Below are 16,005 nucleotides of genomic sequence, written 5' to 3'. Positions count from 1 at the left end.
AGTTAGGAGCTGTCTTAATTTTAAATCAAGCAAATCTATATACATGTTTTCAGACATCTGTATAAATTATGCAACCAAAGTCAGGGAGATTTTTCTCCTCCTGTTTACACACAATATTTCCAGAAGCACTCGGAAAGATTCCCACGTTTCTTGTACTGCTTCCTGTCCTTGGTCAAGAAGCGTCCCAGCAAAGCAATTCGAGGATGATTTTCATAGGAAGTCTGAAGTCAAACAGATTAGAGAGGTTACTGGTGCATGGGGAACGTTCCCAGTGGGAAAGCGCATGCTTTGCTGCCCCAACCCAGCACCCAGCCTGATGGGGGAAGGAGAGGTGGCTGCCCGGTGTGCCCTCTGGTTTAGGTGATGCACTAAAACCAGTCCCTGTCTTCTGCCTTTGTATTTAATTCAGCAGACATGAACAGGAATGATGCTCTCCATTTATCTAATCATTCATAACAAATCTAGTAATAACTCTGTAGCCCGGGGGCGGGGGGGGGGGGGGTGTGCGGAATGGTACGCAGCTCATACTGGTTAATGTACTGGCGTGGCCTGGGGAAGCTGGAAATTGGCCTTTATTTAGAAAGCTGCTTTTCTGGGCTAAAAAGCAGGGGGTCTATAGTGAAATGCTCTGGATTACTTGCTCTCTTTTTATTTTCTTCTTTCTGTATTTTTTTTTTCTTTTCTCTTCCCTGCTTATCTAACTGCTAAGTGATTCCAGCCTCCAGAACACTGCAGCATACTCGAGTCTATACTGCTTATGAAATCTGTGAATCTTAAGTGATGTCTTGGTAACAATTGCGTGTATTTTAAAATGGGGAAGTCTTATTTTTCTTGTTTCAGTGACAGATGGTCATTCACTTACCTCTTTAATGTTTTGCCTTGGGTTGTAGCTGCTGGGGCTAAGACCTGGTAGAGGGGAGACAGGATGAAATGTTTTACCATTTGGAAATTGTGAACCTACACAAGCTGTTCTTGTGTGCCATGGTGCTAGAGCGGGCAGAAGCCTTGGACTGGAGTGTTCAGAGGACCAGACAGAAAACGCTTTTGCTACAGCGCTGCGGTTCTTGCAGCACGCAGTTCCAGCAGGACATGGGGCTGCAGACACAAGGTGTGCTGTCCTCTTCAGCAGGCATCTGTCATGTAGCCCCCCAAACCATATATTGCTATTGATTCTGTACTTTCTGCAAGTCCTGACGTTTTTTAAGAGACTGTGCTATTCTGTTTGGCCTGCTAGCTCCTTCTAGGCCAGTCTTTGCCTTGCCCCCGTTTTGCTAAACTAATTTGGAGACTTCTCCAGCGAGTACTGAGCTGCAGGCTTGGCTGCTCAGCGGGTTCCCCCAAGGTCCCAGGTGACAAAATGACTGCTGTCTGTTGCCTACACATAATGCTGCTGCGTTTCAGTAAATGCCCAGGAGCTGGGGCATGGCACCTGTGGAAGCTGGACATACAAACCATGGGCACCCTCCCGTAAACTGCTGTGACAAATCCTCACCTGCCTGGTTGTCTTCAGGCAGAGCACCCAGGAGCTCTGGCAGAAACTGCAGCAGGGAAGGGCTCCCTAGGCTGCCTGACCGCTCCAGATTTAATCTCGAATCTTCATCGGCTGCAAATGGAAGATGACAGAGACAGGCACACGGTAAGACTCTTTTGCTTTGTATCCTGGTTTCGATCCATCTCAGAGGATTTCTGATCAGGTCTTTTGGCCCCACCTGTTGAAGATTATCATGACATCACTGGTCATCCCTCCTCGTTTAACGAATATAGTAGGGGATGGCTGGTTGGTTGGTGGTTGGTTTTTTTTCCTCCCAAAGCTTTGGGGAGAGATACCTTCCTGATGTTAATCTCTGATTCTCGTTTCTCTGGCAGATCCATCTTTAAGAAATTTTTTTGATGAACAGCAGCCCCTCCCATTGCTTGGGAAACTCACAACCTAATCCTTCTGGTACCCAGCTGTAGGCAACCCAGACTTGCATGCAGGTTTTTCATTTTTTTTAGTCCATTTCTTTATCAACTACTTCCTATGCTGGAGCTTTTCTATGAATAAAGACAGAACTTCTTGCTCAAGGCCTATTAACCTGCTCATTTTCCCAAGTATTAAATGCAATAAAATGGGGTGAAGGGCAGGAATAAGTGTAGGAAATCTTAACCCACATTTTGGCAGCTAGGCTTCTCAGTGCATTTCAATCATCTCTCTCATTTACTTTGCATACCAGTACAGATGATATTACTTTTTCTGAAACAACAGACTGCTGATACCTGATGGAATGAATTTGTATGTACATAGAGAATTTAGAATTCTGTAATTAGCCTGTGCCCCAAGGCAGATTACCAACAGGAGCCCTTAGCGATGTTATACTTGAGGTAAATAAGGCTTTTGTAAGCTGAGCAGTAAATTTCTTCCTTATTAATATATAGCAGACATTCAAAATTGTGGGCAACAAGAGGGTGGTGCTATTATCAAACTCCAGCTATGTAGATGAATATCACTTTGTAGTTGCACTTTTAGATGATACTGTGGAGTTGTAGTTGTTCTTACCTGCAGGGATGGGTGAAACTGTATAGTGCCTCAATAGGGAATAGATAAGAAAACATAAATGGCTGAAAATAATCCCCCAACGTTTCAAAAACTTGGACCAAGTTCAAGAACTTGAAGACCTTGGACATCCATGTTGTTAGCTTGTTCACTGTACCAAAGGACAGTGGGGATTTTGGTGTGAGACTCTGAATAACAGCACTATAACTTCCCTATGCTTTGTGGAGATGGTTTGTACCTCTAGCCTTGTATTATTTTTTGATTCAAAGCAGTGTTAACCGGTAAATTTGCTTTAAGGTTTTAAAAAAACAACTTTAAAAAAAAAAACAAACAAAAAACCAAAGAAAACCCTCTTTAATACAGAGTTCTATCTTACCCAGCCTCGAGATTCTTTATATTAGCAAGGAAGATTTAATAAGCTTAATGGATGTCTTCAAACAAATGCAGTAATTGTTAGAGCCAGCTTGTTCAACCTGTGCTGTGATAGATGTTATCCGTACTGAGTCATGGTTGCCTGTAAATGCGAGTTACACAGTGGAAGGCTTGAGAAGATGCTGCTGGCTGAGTCCAAGATTTTCAAAGCAAACGAGGGACTACCGATACCTATGAGCCAGAGCAACAGCCGTTGCACCTGCAAAGCATGTAAGAACAGCCGCTTTTTAATAGCCTGATGCAATAACTTTGGGTTTGATTTGCCTGTTCTTTCAGAGCTCATTTCAGAAACTCTTCCAGCACAGGTCAGGTCTGATGACGGCAAGCTTCCAGGCTCTGCCGTGCGTTGTTACTGAGCCGTTTCAGTCTTGACTGACAGTATAATTTCAAACTTTAAGGACAGCTTTCTCAAGCAAAGATTTATTCTCTCACTGGACTGGATGGAATCTGCATTAGTACAAACAAACAGTACGCTCAGTACGGTGCTATTTTTGTAGTGGGAGACAGACGCGCCTGTTCTTGATCTAAGCAGGACTGTGTGCATCTTTGCAGTAGGTTTCCCCCTTCACTAGAACTTCAGTTAAAAGTGGCTCATTTTAAAGTGTAGCAAGACAAGGGACCGTATAGCCAAGTTTCTCTAAATTACCCAGTGCCTGCTAATGCTGCTTCAAAGCCAGACGCTGTACATGCCAGCTCGCATGCAGTGCTAGAAGGCACAGATACCTTTGTCTCCTGCATCTCCAAGCGGCAGGAAGAACTGTTTAGGGCACCCAACCTCCCCATTTTACAAGGCTAGCACCCACTGATGATGTCACTGGTGCTGCCAGTATCCTGAAGACATTCCTGCTTTTTCTACAGCTGCTCAGCACAGATAAAGGCCCCTCAGAAAGCATACCTGCTGCTCTTCTGGTTTGTCTGCTCCAGCCCCTGCTATGACCATTAAAATCAAAGGACTCTTACCTGAGAGCTGATAAGACATCTCACTGGCGTCGATGACGGGGAGAGATGAGAGAGGCCAGGAGAAGCTGATAATAATGAGACAGCAGAATACCAGCTTATGCATCGTTGCTGTGTTGAATATATTTCGTCTTTGTCTACCCCTGTAACTCAGAACTCCTGTCTGTTGCCTCTGCTTCCAGTTTCACCCGTTATATAGCCGCTCATGACCTCATAAATATCATCATGTTCTCTACCCCCTTCAAAAAAAAAAAAAATCCAATGAATTTATTGCCCATTGATTCTAAATGGAAACCACTTTGCATTGATGTAATTTTTCAAGGTAACAGTTCATAGACAATAAATTTACTGTCTTATAGCTTGGTGTACAAAATGGGTATTATATCAAACCAAGCACAGTAAAGTTTATAAATCTGGCATTAAAAAAAAAAGTAACTTCCAGTTATAAATCATGAGTTAACAAAAGGGTCAGACATTGGTTGAAATGACCAGGGCAATAAGACAGCTGATTTATGAGCCTTAGCAGGCTTGACGCAAAGCATCTGATATGAAATGCACTTTTTTTTTTCCCCTTTTCTGAGATGGATGGATGTGTTGTCTTGTATTTGGGGTTCTTGTGCCAGAAAAAGTAAAAGAGAAGGGGAGTTAAAACTTCTAGTTAATTTACAAAGAGAATGTAAGGGGAGTATTTAAATTATTCTTAATTTTTTTTTCTCCCCCTGTAGCATTTCACATCTATTTATTTGAGAAGACTTCATCCAATGTTGCCCTAGAGAATTGTCTTGGCAGAGAAAGTTCAGCTTCCATCTGGAGACTTGCTTGGTACATATAAACTACTTTGGCTGATACTAAACACAGGTCCTGCGCTAGACTGGGAGACCCTTTTCCATTTCACTTATCTTCTCTTTCCATCAGTTGGAACTAACTACTTAATTCCGTGTGTGCTAGCTAAGTTTTTTCCCCGTTTGCCTTTTGCTTTTATTTAATGCTAACGCCGTAGTTGCCATACATAATCTCTTAACTGTAGTCTTTATTTCCCTCCGTCTAGCGTATTTTGCCTTTTCTATTCACAATTTCATTTTTCGTGTCAAAGAGCAAGGACTGGCTGCCTTGGTCCCTCAGCTGATGTTACTGAAGCTCTTTCCCTGTGCTGAATTGCATGATAATTGTAAGTTGCAAAAGGATTGAACTTACCTGCTTCCTTTTTCCTTTATTAATATGTCCTGTTGAAGATTAATTTTTCTATTACAAATTCTGTGGCTCCTAGACATTTCAAATTAGCTACATCGATCATATAGTAAGAGCTGTATTTCTGCTCCGGGTCTGATTCGGAGAATGTGCCCCACATGTGCGTGGTTAACAGGTTGTCCAGAAAAGCTGTGTACTTGGTGAATCGGGAAATGGCTGAGGTCGGAAGGCACCTCTGGAAATCATGCTCTAACCCCCGCTGCTCAGAGCAGGGTCTGCCAGAGCAGTTTGTCCAGGAGTGTGTCCAGTCAGGTTTGAACAGCTTCAAGGATGGAATGGGGCAGAATTGCAAAGCAAAGCTTGACAAGGCCCTGAGCATCCCCGTGTGGGTTCTAATGCTTTGGGTGCAGGGGTGGGGAGGGGGAGAGGCGACCTTCAAAGTCCTGCCAGCCTAAGCTTTTCCATCGTCCTGCGTGCACAGAGAGGTCTGGTATTGACTTATAGAAGACGTGCTGCAGGTATCAAAAACTGGACTTCTCTTTGCTGAAGTGAGTGGATATGACAAAAGAATTTCTCTACAGAATTAGCCTAATACATTTTGGACACCCCTTTCCCTGTGCTTCCCTACGATAGCAGTAAGAAACAAGAGAGGAATTCTCTCTCCTCATCTGAGTCATGCAACTCTCTGTTCCAAAACTGCAGACAGTAATTAGGTCTGATTTGATGCATGATCTCACTGTTGGTGCTGGATGCTCTGTACAAATGCTTCTCCTTCAGTGAACTATCAATGACAATGGCATTAGCAATATTCACTCTGAGCATCCTCCAAGGAAAGCTAATGAAGCACTCTTCACAAGCAGCTTATGTCCTTTGTCTTCTCTCAAGGAAGACTCAGCCTCTTAGAGCCATCGTGAAGTGCGTCATGTGGAGGTTGGGCAGCGTGCCCGCAGCTTATTGCCTTTACTCAGATTTGCAGTTGTCACTTTAGACACTCTTCCCTCTACCAAAATGTCAAAGGCATTTTCCTCAGGGGACAGTGCGCACGTCATCGTGCAAAGCAAAGCAACAGCTCATCCTAAACAAAGGTACACAACCCTGAATGCATGGGTGAGGGAGGTAAACGGGAATTGCACTTTGAAAACTTGGAAATCGATTTGCAAGAAACTCTTATTTTTTGGCAAAACTACTGTCTTGTGGGGAAACTTTTTAAAGTTGTTATTTATGCTAATAGACTTTCTTTCAAGTGCTTCAGTTTAAAATAACAGGGCAGCAGTAGTTCAGATAAATTACTGAGCAAACTCTAAATAATAAGTATATGTTACCCTATCATAAAAGATTATCCTTCATTATCAGAAGAAACAGCTATTCTTGGTTTAAAGTGATGGCTTATGAAGAAGAAGTTGTTAATGAAGTCAAGAAAACTTAAAAAAAAACCAAACAAAAAAAGCAACACAATAAACCCAACCAAATCCACCCCCAAAATTATCCCCCATCTAAGTAAAATAATGAGGATGAAATCTAATGTCATGCAACAGTTCTTTCCCCTGATTTGAAGTGCTTTGTGATAAGTAAGCATGAGTTGTTATTGTAGTCAAGTATTGTGACAGTTGGCAAAAGCAGGAATTTCAGAGAAGACGTGTTTTAGCAGTGGTATTTGTATAAGGGACTTATTTCTTCCTAGGACATGACTTTTGGTGTAACTTTTTGGCTTGGATTTTGTTTGCCTGAAGAGAGGCATGTAGTGGAGCATTTTTGTGTTTATCCTGTAATTGCAGATGAGCTGCTTCTCACACACATGTCCAGCTCTTCCTTGAATTTTACTAGACTTTTTGACTGAACGTCTTGTTTCAATGAGTTATACATGTTGGCTGGTGTGAGAGAAAGAATATTTGTGTGTTATTTACTACTCTGCTAGGCTCTAGCATATAGTTTAGGGGTTTGGCGGTTTTTGCTTTGCTGTCTCTGCTGGTTTAGCAGGTATCTGTCCTCATTAACACCTAAGAAGTTAACATAAAATTTCTCATTTTAGCTAATTATTCAGCTCCATAACGTGATTATTACATCTATTTTGCATACTGAATTAGCTGCCTTGTGAGGTCATACGTGCATTTCCCTGCCACGAGCTTGCATTGCCTTGTGCATACTCTGCATTTCAGAGCATACTGAAAACAGCCTGTTTGGACACTTGGTGAATCAAAGGGAAAAAAACAACTGGAGCCGGGCACCTGCTGTAAACCTCCATACTCTCTGCCCACTGTGTGCGAGCTGTAACGGAGCACGAGTGGCGTGCGTTCTGCCTAGCCAAGCTGCACTCTGTGACATCTTTGGGTACGCACGGTAATACTTCGATCTTCTGAATTGATCGCATAGTTTTGTAAGATCTCCAAGAGGTTCTTACCTAGGTTTTCTCATTCTGTGGTGGGCTGAAGGTGCATAGGGAGTGCCTGTGCTGAACTGAACAAACGAGGGTGGTGGGTCCGTAGGCCTTTCTGAAGATATTTTAATTTGCAACAGAATTGGCAAGTGGTCTTAAAAAGTCTCTAGTACAGGATCACAGCTGCCAAAACATTTCTCTTCTGTAGCATAGTTTCCACCAGTTTTGGGGAAAAAAATCGTCTTGATTTTTGGCCCTGCTGGGCTGGCACACTGTAGTCTGGGTATATTCTCCAAGTGAAGCTTGACAAACTGGTCCTTAACTCCCCTGTCCTCTCTGTGCTGGTGTGACTTCACACTGTTTGACATGAAGGAAAGTTAAGTCTGGCATGACTGGAGCTTGGAAATACAGCGCCGATATCTTATGGGAGTCGGATTCTGGATAATGGAGGCACAAACAGAGGAGTAGAAACCAGATCTTGAAATAAGAGTTCTTCCACCAAAAGTGTAATGGAACTAACTATGCAATTACAGTTTATTTTTAAAACTGAAAATAGGAGAGCAGACAGTGTAGGGAAAGAGAGGACTGCTTCTGCAGCAAGAATGGAACTTTCTTTTTACCTTTCTCCTGCTCTCTGAAGGTATATCCAAATAATCTGTTCAGCCCTAATAAGAAATTATGGTTTGGACAAAAGCAGAATAAAAACTTCTTTATCTCATTTGCCTGGGCAGCGCACTGCACAGAAGGCAGCCACAGGCTGCGGGCCGGTGGCTGTCCGTACCTGCACCCTTGCCTACCCAGTCCCAGCCACAGGGCAAGCTGGAGCCTTGGGCTCGTTTCCTTCGGAGGTGAGTGTCTGCCTCTTGGAAACAATAACAAGAGTTTCCAATCCAGGCTTCTTTCTTGCAGTGCAGTCTGCTGTGGGGCATTTTCAAGGCAAAGTGCTGGGTTTGGAGAGACCTTCCAATAATCCAAAGCAGTCCAAATCAGCTCTGATCCTAGAGACAGCACAGGCATCCTTTCCTTCCTGTGGTGGGGGTGTGAAGGGAGAAAAACGGTTGAGGAAGAACTGGGGCAGGTGAATGCATTGTCCTATTTGGCTTTCTGACTTGAGTTAGGGTAACTTTTGGGTGGCTGTACTATTTCATTGCTCTCCAGTGTGCTTCGGCCAGTAACGGGTCCTTCCTTTTCCAGACTTGGTTACAAAGGAGGGACCTGTCTCTGGACTGGCTGGCTGTGTCCCCAGGGGGCCAGGGAGCTGCCTGGGGGCTCCTGCCCCGGAGGTGGCATTGAGAACCCTCCTGCAAGGGGCCAGGGTGCCCATGGGCCAGCGCATCCCCTCCAGTGGGCAGTGGGTGTGGGCTGGCACCCTGCAAAAGGTAACTGCACCGGGGGAAAGCAAACCTGTGCTGTTGGGTTCGGGTTGGGTTGGGTTTTTTTCCATTTTTCTCTTCTGAAAGAGATTTTATTTCTCTTCCCTTCTTGCATAGATACACACTCCTCAGCTAAAGAACTCTTACCTTTTTTTTGATGAATGATTAAATAAGGTCAAGTGTCTGTCACTTGGGAGGAAGGATCCATACAATGTATTCCCGAGACATTAGTTTTTCTTGAGTGACTTCACTGATAGGAGTCGGCATCGCTGCTGGTATTGGAACTGCATGGGAAGCCGGTCTACTGAAGAGCACCACATCAGTTGTGTAGAACAAAGTAGAGCAGGCAGTCGGGTCAGCACAGAGTCTTCACTCTTGAATGGCTCTTGCATGAAGAGTGGCATGATCTGCTCCGCTTTCTCATTTACTATGACCATTTTTTTCCTTCTCCTAATGCCTTTACTGTCTTGGCATTTCTAGAAGCTGTCAAGGCTTGTTGTCACGTTAAGAAGCCTGGAAGACCTGCCTTCGCTATACCACAACTAAAGCATTCTGTGCAGAATCTTGACCTTCACGGGGCTCCTACGTAGCAGCTCCTTTGACAGCCCTTTCTCACCCCCTGTTCCGTTCGGGCACTCGCTGACCTCTCGCCTCCCCGCCGGGGCACTGCTGCGCTGCCTGCGGTGCTCCGCCTGCCCCGGCTGCTGCGGGGAGCGGGGCGCGGGGCGCGGGGAGGTGCCGCCGGGGTCGGTCCGTGCCTCGGGCCAGGACCATGGACAGGGACCGCAGGGTGGCACTGGGGCGCGGCGTGGCTGCCGGTCGTATTTGTTAACGAACACACCCAATAAAGCGGGTTTTTTGGCGTTTAAAAAAAACAAAACAAAACAAAAAAAACCCCCAAACAAAACCACAAAACTAATTGCCTTCTAGTTTGGTGAGAAAACGGACGTCCTCTGCAGACAGAGCCGCTGCGTTTGGCACTGCTCTCTGTTCCCCTCCATCCCTGAGCACCCAGCTTGTTTGCATCGCTGCCTCCCTGCAGCTCCCCGTCAGCCCTGGTCCCTACTGGTCCATCTTCCCAGGGTGTCTGACAGCATCTCTAGGGACGAGCTTAGCAGTGGGATGTAGTTCCTCTGTTGGTTCTCAGGATGCTCAGCTTGGATGATTCCCATCAGCTACAGTCCTTTGTAACTGAAAACATCATGTAGCATGTCAGTAGCTTTTTTCTGAACATGTTTAAACAACCTGTAATAAAACAAATAGTACTTTTCATATATTTTGTAGTAACATTATTTGGAAACTGGTTTTAATTTGTATAGGCATTGAAACAGAATCCTTGTGCATTGTAGAGCTAAAGAGCATGAAGGAATAGCCCTGTGCCCTGAGGACAAAAAAAAAAACCACTATAGGTTGATGTATATCATGACATTGCGAGGGCCATATGAAACTGCCGGATCGTTTTTTCTACTACTGTCCATCACCATACTATCTCAGCACAGATCATATAATTTTTATTTTAGTATGGTTTAATTAAATCAATTTCTGTCTGCCACAGCAAAAGCACAGGCTGGAGGCTTTGAGCAGGGCATGATGATGCCTACATGGTCTAGGGAATCTATTCAGGAGCAACACTTGCTGGGATAGTTTGGGGCATTGTGTTGGAGAAAAGGAATCAAATTTTGTGCCTGCTATGCATCTATAGCAGTTTTAGCCGCAAATGATGGGAACGGCCGTTGTGCTTGAATCTTCTGTCAGAGGCAACCGATCTGCTCCAAAACAAAGCTCACAAATGCACAAGTTCATGTTCACTGTGGATGGCCAAGCACAGTGCAGTGCCCTTCTATCTGTATATATTATAGGACGTTTCCACTCTTGTTCTGTTCTTAAACTTAGACCATTTGTTACTTTTTAAATAGACTGTTCAGGGGTTTTCCATACAAACTATGTCTCTGGAGCCTGCCCATGCAGACCTCTATACAGCTGAGGATTTAAAGGAACGAATTTCAGCTTTAATATTTCTGTCTCCGAAGGCTTCAAATGCAACTTTTAAAAAGATGGTACTACTAATGTCAAAAAGGGACGCAGCAATACCCTGCTGGTTCTTTTCTTAGTTGTTTGGATGATGGGGTGAGCAGGCCAGGCTGTTGTCTTGCACTTTTTCTGGCTCAAAATGAAGAAGTGCAGAAATACTAAAGCAGCAAATTGCAAAAGCGAGATGAGGCATAAGAGTTGTCTTCTGGATTCCCCTGCTTGAAATTACCTCATACTCTGTTAATTGCACGGTGCTCTGCCTCATTAGTTTCTCATTACAAACCATTTTATTGGTAATCTATAAAGATTTTGCTCTCTTCAAAGATGGTGCCCTGTCTCATTGACTATAAGAGCAAGAGGCCAAGGTCTTGCACCTACAGTGGGGATGGACCAAAGGCAGCTTTGTCAGAGGTGTCCTTGTGCTTGTCTTCAGTCTTCTGTCCAGATCTTCACATTTGATGTACACGTGTTCTTCCCGTTCGTACCGCAGAGGTATAGGAACACTTATCGCTCCAATATCCATAACTGATGTTAGAGGACAAATTTCAGGTAGTTCTGTAGAAGTTTGGTGCGTGGGCTGGAGCTACTGACTAATTAAAGAGGTATTCTACTAATCATTGGTATTTAACTGTCCTGCTTAGCGTGGGCAGTAAATGAATGGATCACAAAAGCAGACTTTAATTTTTTACTTTGCTTTCCAAATGCATAATCCCTTTAATCCTTCACTACTTGGAGGTTTTTGTTAATTAAATGGAATCTCTGCAGACTCAGTGATTCACATTTCAGGACAAATACGTGTACTTAACGGGGGAAAGTTGGCATAGGTCTCACTGGGCAACCTGAGGTTTAAAGTGGTTCTTTCAAGGTTATTTTGTAAATGAATGCGTGTTTCTTGGCAGTCAGCCACATAGAATCTTCCCTTCACTCTTTAAGAGACAGATTCCAGTTTATCAAATAATTCCTGCTACAAGCATTAATTGATTTTCTCTGTGATGACTGACTGATTTTCTGACTGAACTCGACTGGACTGAAAAGCTGTCCCTGGGGGTGGGAGTGATCAACAGGAGTAGGAATTAACAAAGGTGAAGGAAGCAGATGTCAGATCTTTGTCTTCTGATTTGGAAGTTTACTGTTTCTAGCTACACTGGGACCAAGTAACGAGAGCAAAATCCTCTTTCCTGTGAGAATTGCAAGGGCAGATTTACGATATAAGAGTTCTGAAGAACAGTCACTAACTAGCCTGTTACTCCCACTCCTTTGCTACGTATGCATTTCTTATGAGTAAGGCTTGTAACAGACAGGACCAATTGGTTACTTCTGAGCAAATTCTGCAGCAGAGAGATGGAAACAAAACAAATCCACCTGTGCATGGACATGTATAGTTTCTGTGCTTGGAAGAGTGGGATTAGGACCTGTATCACAAGGAGGGATCTATATCCGATGTGCTTGTTCTAGCACAGTCCTGTCTTTTCTCTTTATGGTCTTGCTGCCACCTGTGTAGTTCCTTTCTTCTAAGGTGCAGAGGAACCACCTGGTTAAGAAGAACCCTCATATAGCAGGAGGTGAAGGACACACAGGACCAGGAGAGGAAATGCTGCAGATCTTTACAAAGAACAACCCTCAAACTAGCTTTTAGGTGCCGTTTGTGACAGTTCTTCTCCAATTGAAATGATTCTGTGATTCCTGCTCTCATTTCATCCATTTCTCCACTAGTCCTCATGACAATCCTCCTTTCTTTAAGCTGGAGAGTGTGTGTGTGTGGGGGGGGCTGTTTCTGGCTTTGTAACTGCTCAGCTGTATTCTTGGCCTTTTCAGCTGAGGAAGTGGATTGCTTTACAAAGTCTTGAGCATGCATATAGGCATATAGTATCCCAGCCCAGGACCCATGTAGCTTTTCTAAAAATCCTCGACAAGACAAGCAGGATTTATGCTTAGAAGGAAATAATCCATTGCCAGCCACCATCTGTGGAAACAGGACAGTGCAAGAAGCCTCCAAAGCCACCCTAATTTACTACTCGTTCTTGCCACCTTACAATGTTATTTGCATGATGATCTCTTGCTGTGTCATTAGGAATGACTGGAAAAAGGTGCAGAAACAGTTATGCAAGGTAGGATAATTAGTACTGCCACAGCACAGTAAATCCTTTTCCTGTTCTGTTATTCCCTGAGGCTTATTTAATCCCTCTTGAAAAGCACGTAAAGGTTATGTGTTACAGCCTCGCTGTTTCACATGAGAAGTGTTCTGATCACAGCCTACCCTATCAGTAAGTGCAGACAGAGTGAGAAGCAGTGACAAGAAAATACGTTACTGTCGTATCTGCTGGCTTCCTAAGAGTGCCTGTTCAGTTTTCCAAACCCTTTAACTCTCAAGTTAAAGAGCAGCAGCCTCCTTTTCTCTAATGAGAAGTCTTAAGTTTGAGAGCACCATCAACCATCTTCTGTTGTTATACCTCTACAAGGTAATACACTTCCTGAGGAGTACCACAGCAAGTCAAAGAGATGCATTATTAAGGGTGGCTGTAACACCTGTAAATGGCAGGGGGGGCAGGGGAATCTCTGGCTTTCTGATGGGACTGTAGCTTGGTAAGGCACCTGTGGTGCTGCACTGCGATGGTGCAGCTCCTCTGGGGTCAGTAATGTTTCTGTCCACTGCTCCTTTCACATACCTGTGCAGTGTATTTTTCTGTTCTAGTTTAACAAAAATATGCTTTACTTCAGAAAATGTTGTTTTAGGCATATATGTACTTCTTTAGAATTGTGTTCTGCTCTTTCAAAGTTGCTCTAAAATGTGTATAAAGGTGCACCGAGTAAAATCTGGGGGTTTATTTCTTTTGCTTTTTTTGCCTACTTACAGGCCTGTATAGTGTTCTTTTCCGGTTAAATGGTTTATACTTTTTCTAAATTTAAAGTATCAAAATAGAAATACTGCGAATATTAGAAAGATTTTTTTTCCCTAATGTAAACATTTCTCAAGTCTATAGTGTTGTAGCTAAAGGTAAATTGTCTCTTTCATCTCTCCATCCACCTTCCTCTTTTTTTCCAGGATTGTGTCTAAACCTGCCGAAATGCTTGTGTACAGGAGAAAAGTGAGCTAATGTAAACTAAGAGTTGCTTTAAAACTGACTTAAATGGGGGAGTTGGACATTTTATTTCAGTTTTGAAATGCCTTGTTTAAGTTGGGATTATGTAAACTGAGAGCAGATTTAACAGGTTTAAGGTACGCTATGATAAGTCATCCTTCAATTGAACTAGGTGTCTTTGTATGGGGTTTTACACTTGGTAAATGAAAGAAAACCTGATTTATTTTCTTAATGCAAACGGGTTACACAAACAGGAGAGATTTTTCCCTGATTTCAGTGGGTGTTCAGCTGGCCAGGGTTGGGGGTTTTTTCATTAAAATACAATTCAGTTTGCTTCAGGGTATCGCAGGAGTAGCCTGCTGCTTTAACTGGCAGGTGCCCAGGATCTGGAAGGTGAAAGGAAACATAGTAGGTGATATCATAACAAGCTGTTGCCAAATTGAGGTTAGAGGGAATTTCCATTTTCTTTGTAGATGGTGTTAAAAGTTCTTATTTACAGTGAGGGCAATGACAGTATCCAGCAGCATTTTTCATGCCAGTTGCAGGGACAGAAGGATGCTCAGCCCTCTATTCCTGATGCAGGGCTAGCACAAAACCTGAGGGATGGAGAACCTTCTTGGAGAGACTCTGGAGAAAGCACCGTATTGGGGAAGGCTTGCTCATAGCTGAGAGGAACCAAGGTAACACTCAGTGACAGAATACAACTTTGTGTAATTTTAATAGTGAAACTTACCTTGACTTTTGATCACCTGTTTAAAATGCAAGCCGAGTGGTGCAAGTTGCCTGTTCAATACTCTTTCCTATGTGTTAAGTCCGTTCCAAGCAGACCATGTCCTGTGAAGGTTTTTGCATCATCAGTGTTAGTATCAGAACGACTGTTGGAGAAGGCTATGAAGGATCTGATAGAAAGACTGAAAATAAGAAATTGTATTCTGCTTTTAAAAAATCATAGGGTGTTTAGGTGTTTGCGAGGAGCTGTTACAGTTTCAGAGTCTCTGTCATCCAAAAGTATTGGGCACCGAAACACAAAGCATGTCTGCGGAGGAGAGGGAGAGCAGAACAGGAAAACAGAAAGCCTTTTGCTGTGAACCTTTTGTTTTCCTTAGCATACAACCCTTGCAAGAAATGATGAAGCCAAGACATGTGACAAACACAGTTTTAATTAGCAATGACAATAACTGTGCCAGGAAATGGTGCTGGTTCTGGAAGCAATAAAAAAGCAGTGGGTTCCCCTCCTTAAACTTATCTTTAAGAAGGATTTGCCTCCTTTTTCCATGCCTTCAGAACTCTGCCTGACATCACCCGGGCCTCTGCACACAGTCTGGCTAAGAGGATGCTTTCTGACTTCCAAGAAAAACAAATGGAAATGCAAAAAGCTTGCATCTGGCCTGTTACCTCATCCTCAGCCACCTGGGCTGCCCGAGAGTCGTCATGGCATTCCCAGTTTTTTTTTGCTTGCTACATAAAAAAGACTGTTGAGAAAAAGAGACGTTCACAGAAAGCAGACAAGACCTAGAACTCAAAGAGTTAGAAGGATGGATCCGCATTATTTCAACATGAACTGGTAAGTTTATCCAGGTATTCAAGAATCTGTATGTTCAATAAAAGCTCCCCGTGCAGCCGAGATGCATGTGATCTATGGAGGCTTTGTCATCACCAAAACGCACTGCTCCTCCACAGCCTGGTTCTGTTACGGGCACCAGGCTTTGCTCCCCACCCCCCACCCGGTCCCCAACAACCAAAGACATGGGGCGCAGTTTCTTCCCCTTCGCCCTCGCTGGATGAAGGATTTGCAGCGCTCGGTGTGCCCGCAGGTAGGCTGTTGTCCTCTGTGTGAAGAAAGAGGCGAGTTCAGGTACAAATCCTGCTCAGAAAAGCTAGAAGATGCTTAATTCTGATGACAGTGCTTCTTTTAATCTTTAATCACTGTAAGGTCCCTAAATCTTACTGTGCAACATTTTTTACAAAAACTTGAGAGAACAAAACATCCAAAAAACCTGCCTGTGGCACCCGGGATGACCGAGGTCAGATGCCAGC

General features: G+C 43.7%; 1 protein-coding gene across 1 annotated transcript; it reads right to left on the bottom strand.

Moving 5' to 3' along the window:
• Positions 1-4,076, bottom strand: UTS2 (urotensin 2). Its single transcript, XM_005437730.4, has 4 exons — positions 3,926-4,076; positions 1,493-1,603; positions 863-906; positions 1-221 (listed from the first exon to the last, which is right to left on the bottom strand). The coding sequence occupies exons 1-4, from the start codon at positions 4,026-4,028 to the stop codon at positions 105-107; spliced, it is 375 nt and encodes a 124-aa protein (XP_005437787.3). The 5' UTR covers positions 4,029-4,076; the 3' UTR covers positions 1-104.
• Between the last annotated feature and the right edge of the window lie 11,929 nt (positions 4,077-16,005).

This window comes from Falco cherrug, chromosome 3, assembly GCF_023634085.1.
Source record: "Falco cherrug isolate bFalChe1 chromosome 3, bFalChe1.pri, whole genome shotgun sequence".
NCBI lineage: Eukaryota > Metazoa > Chordata > Aves > Falconiformes > Falconidae > Falco > Falco cherrug.
The sequence above is the reverse complement of the archived record's forward strand: the minus strand, read 5'-3'. Positions and strand labels throughout refer to the sequence as shown.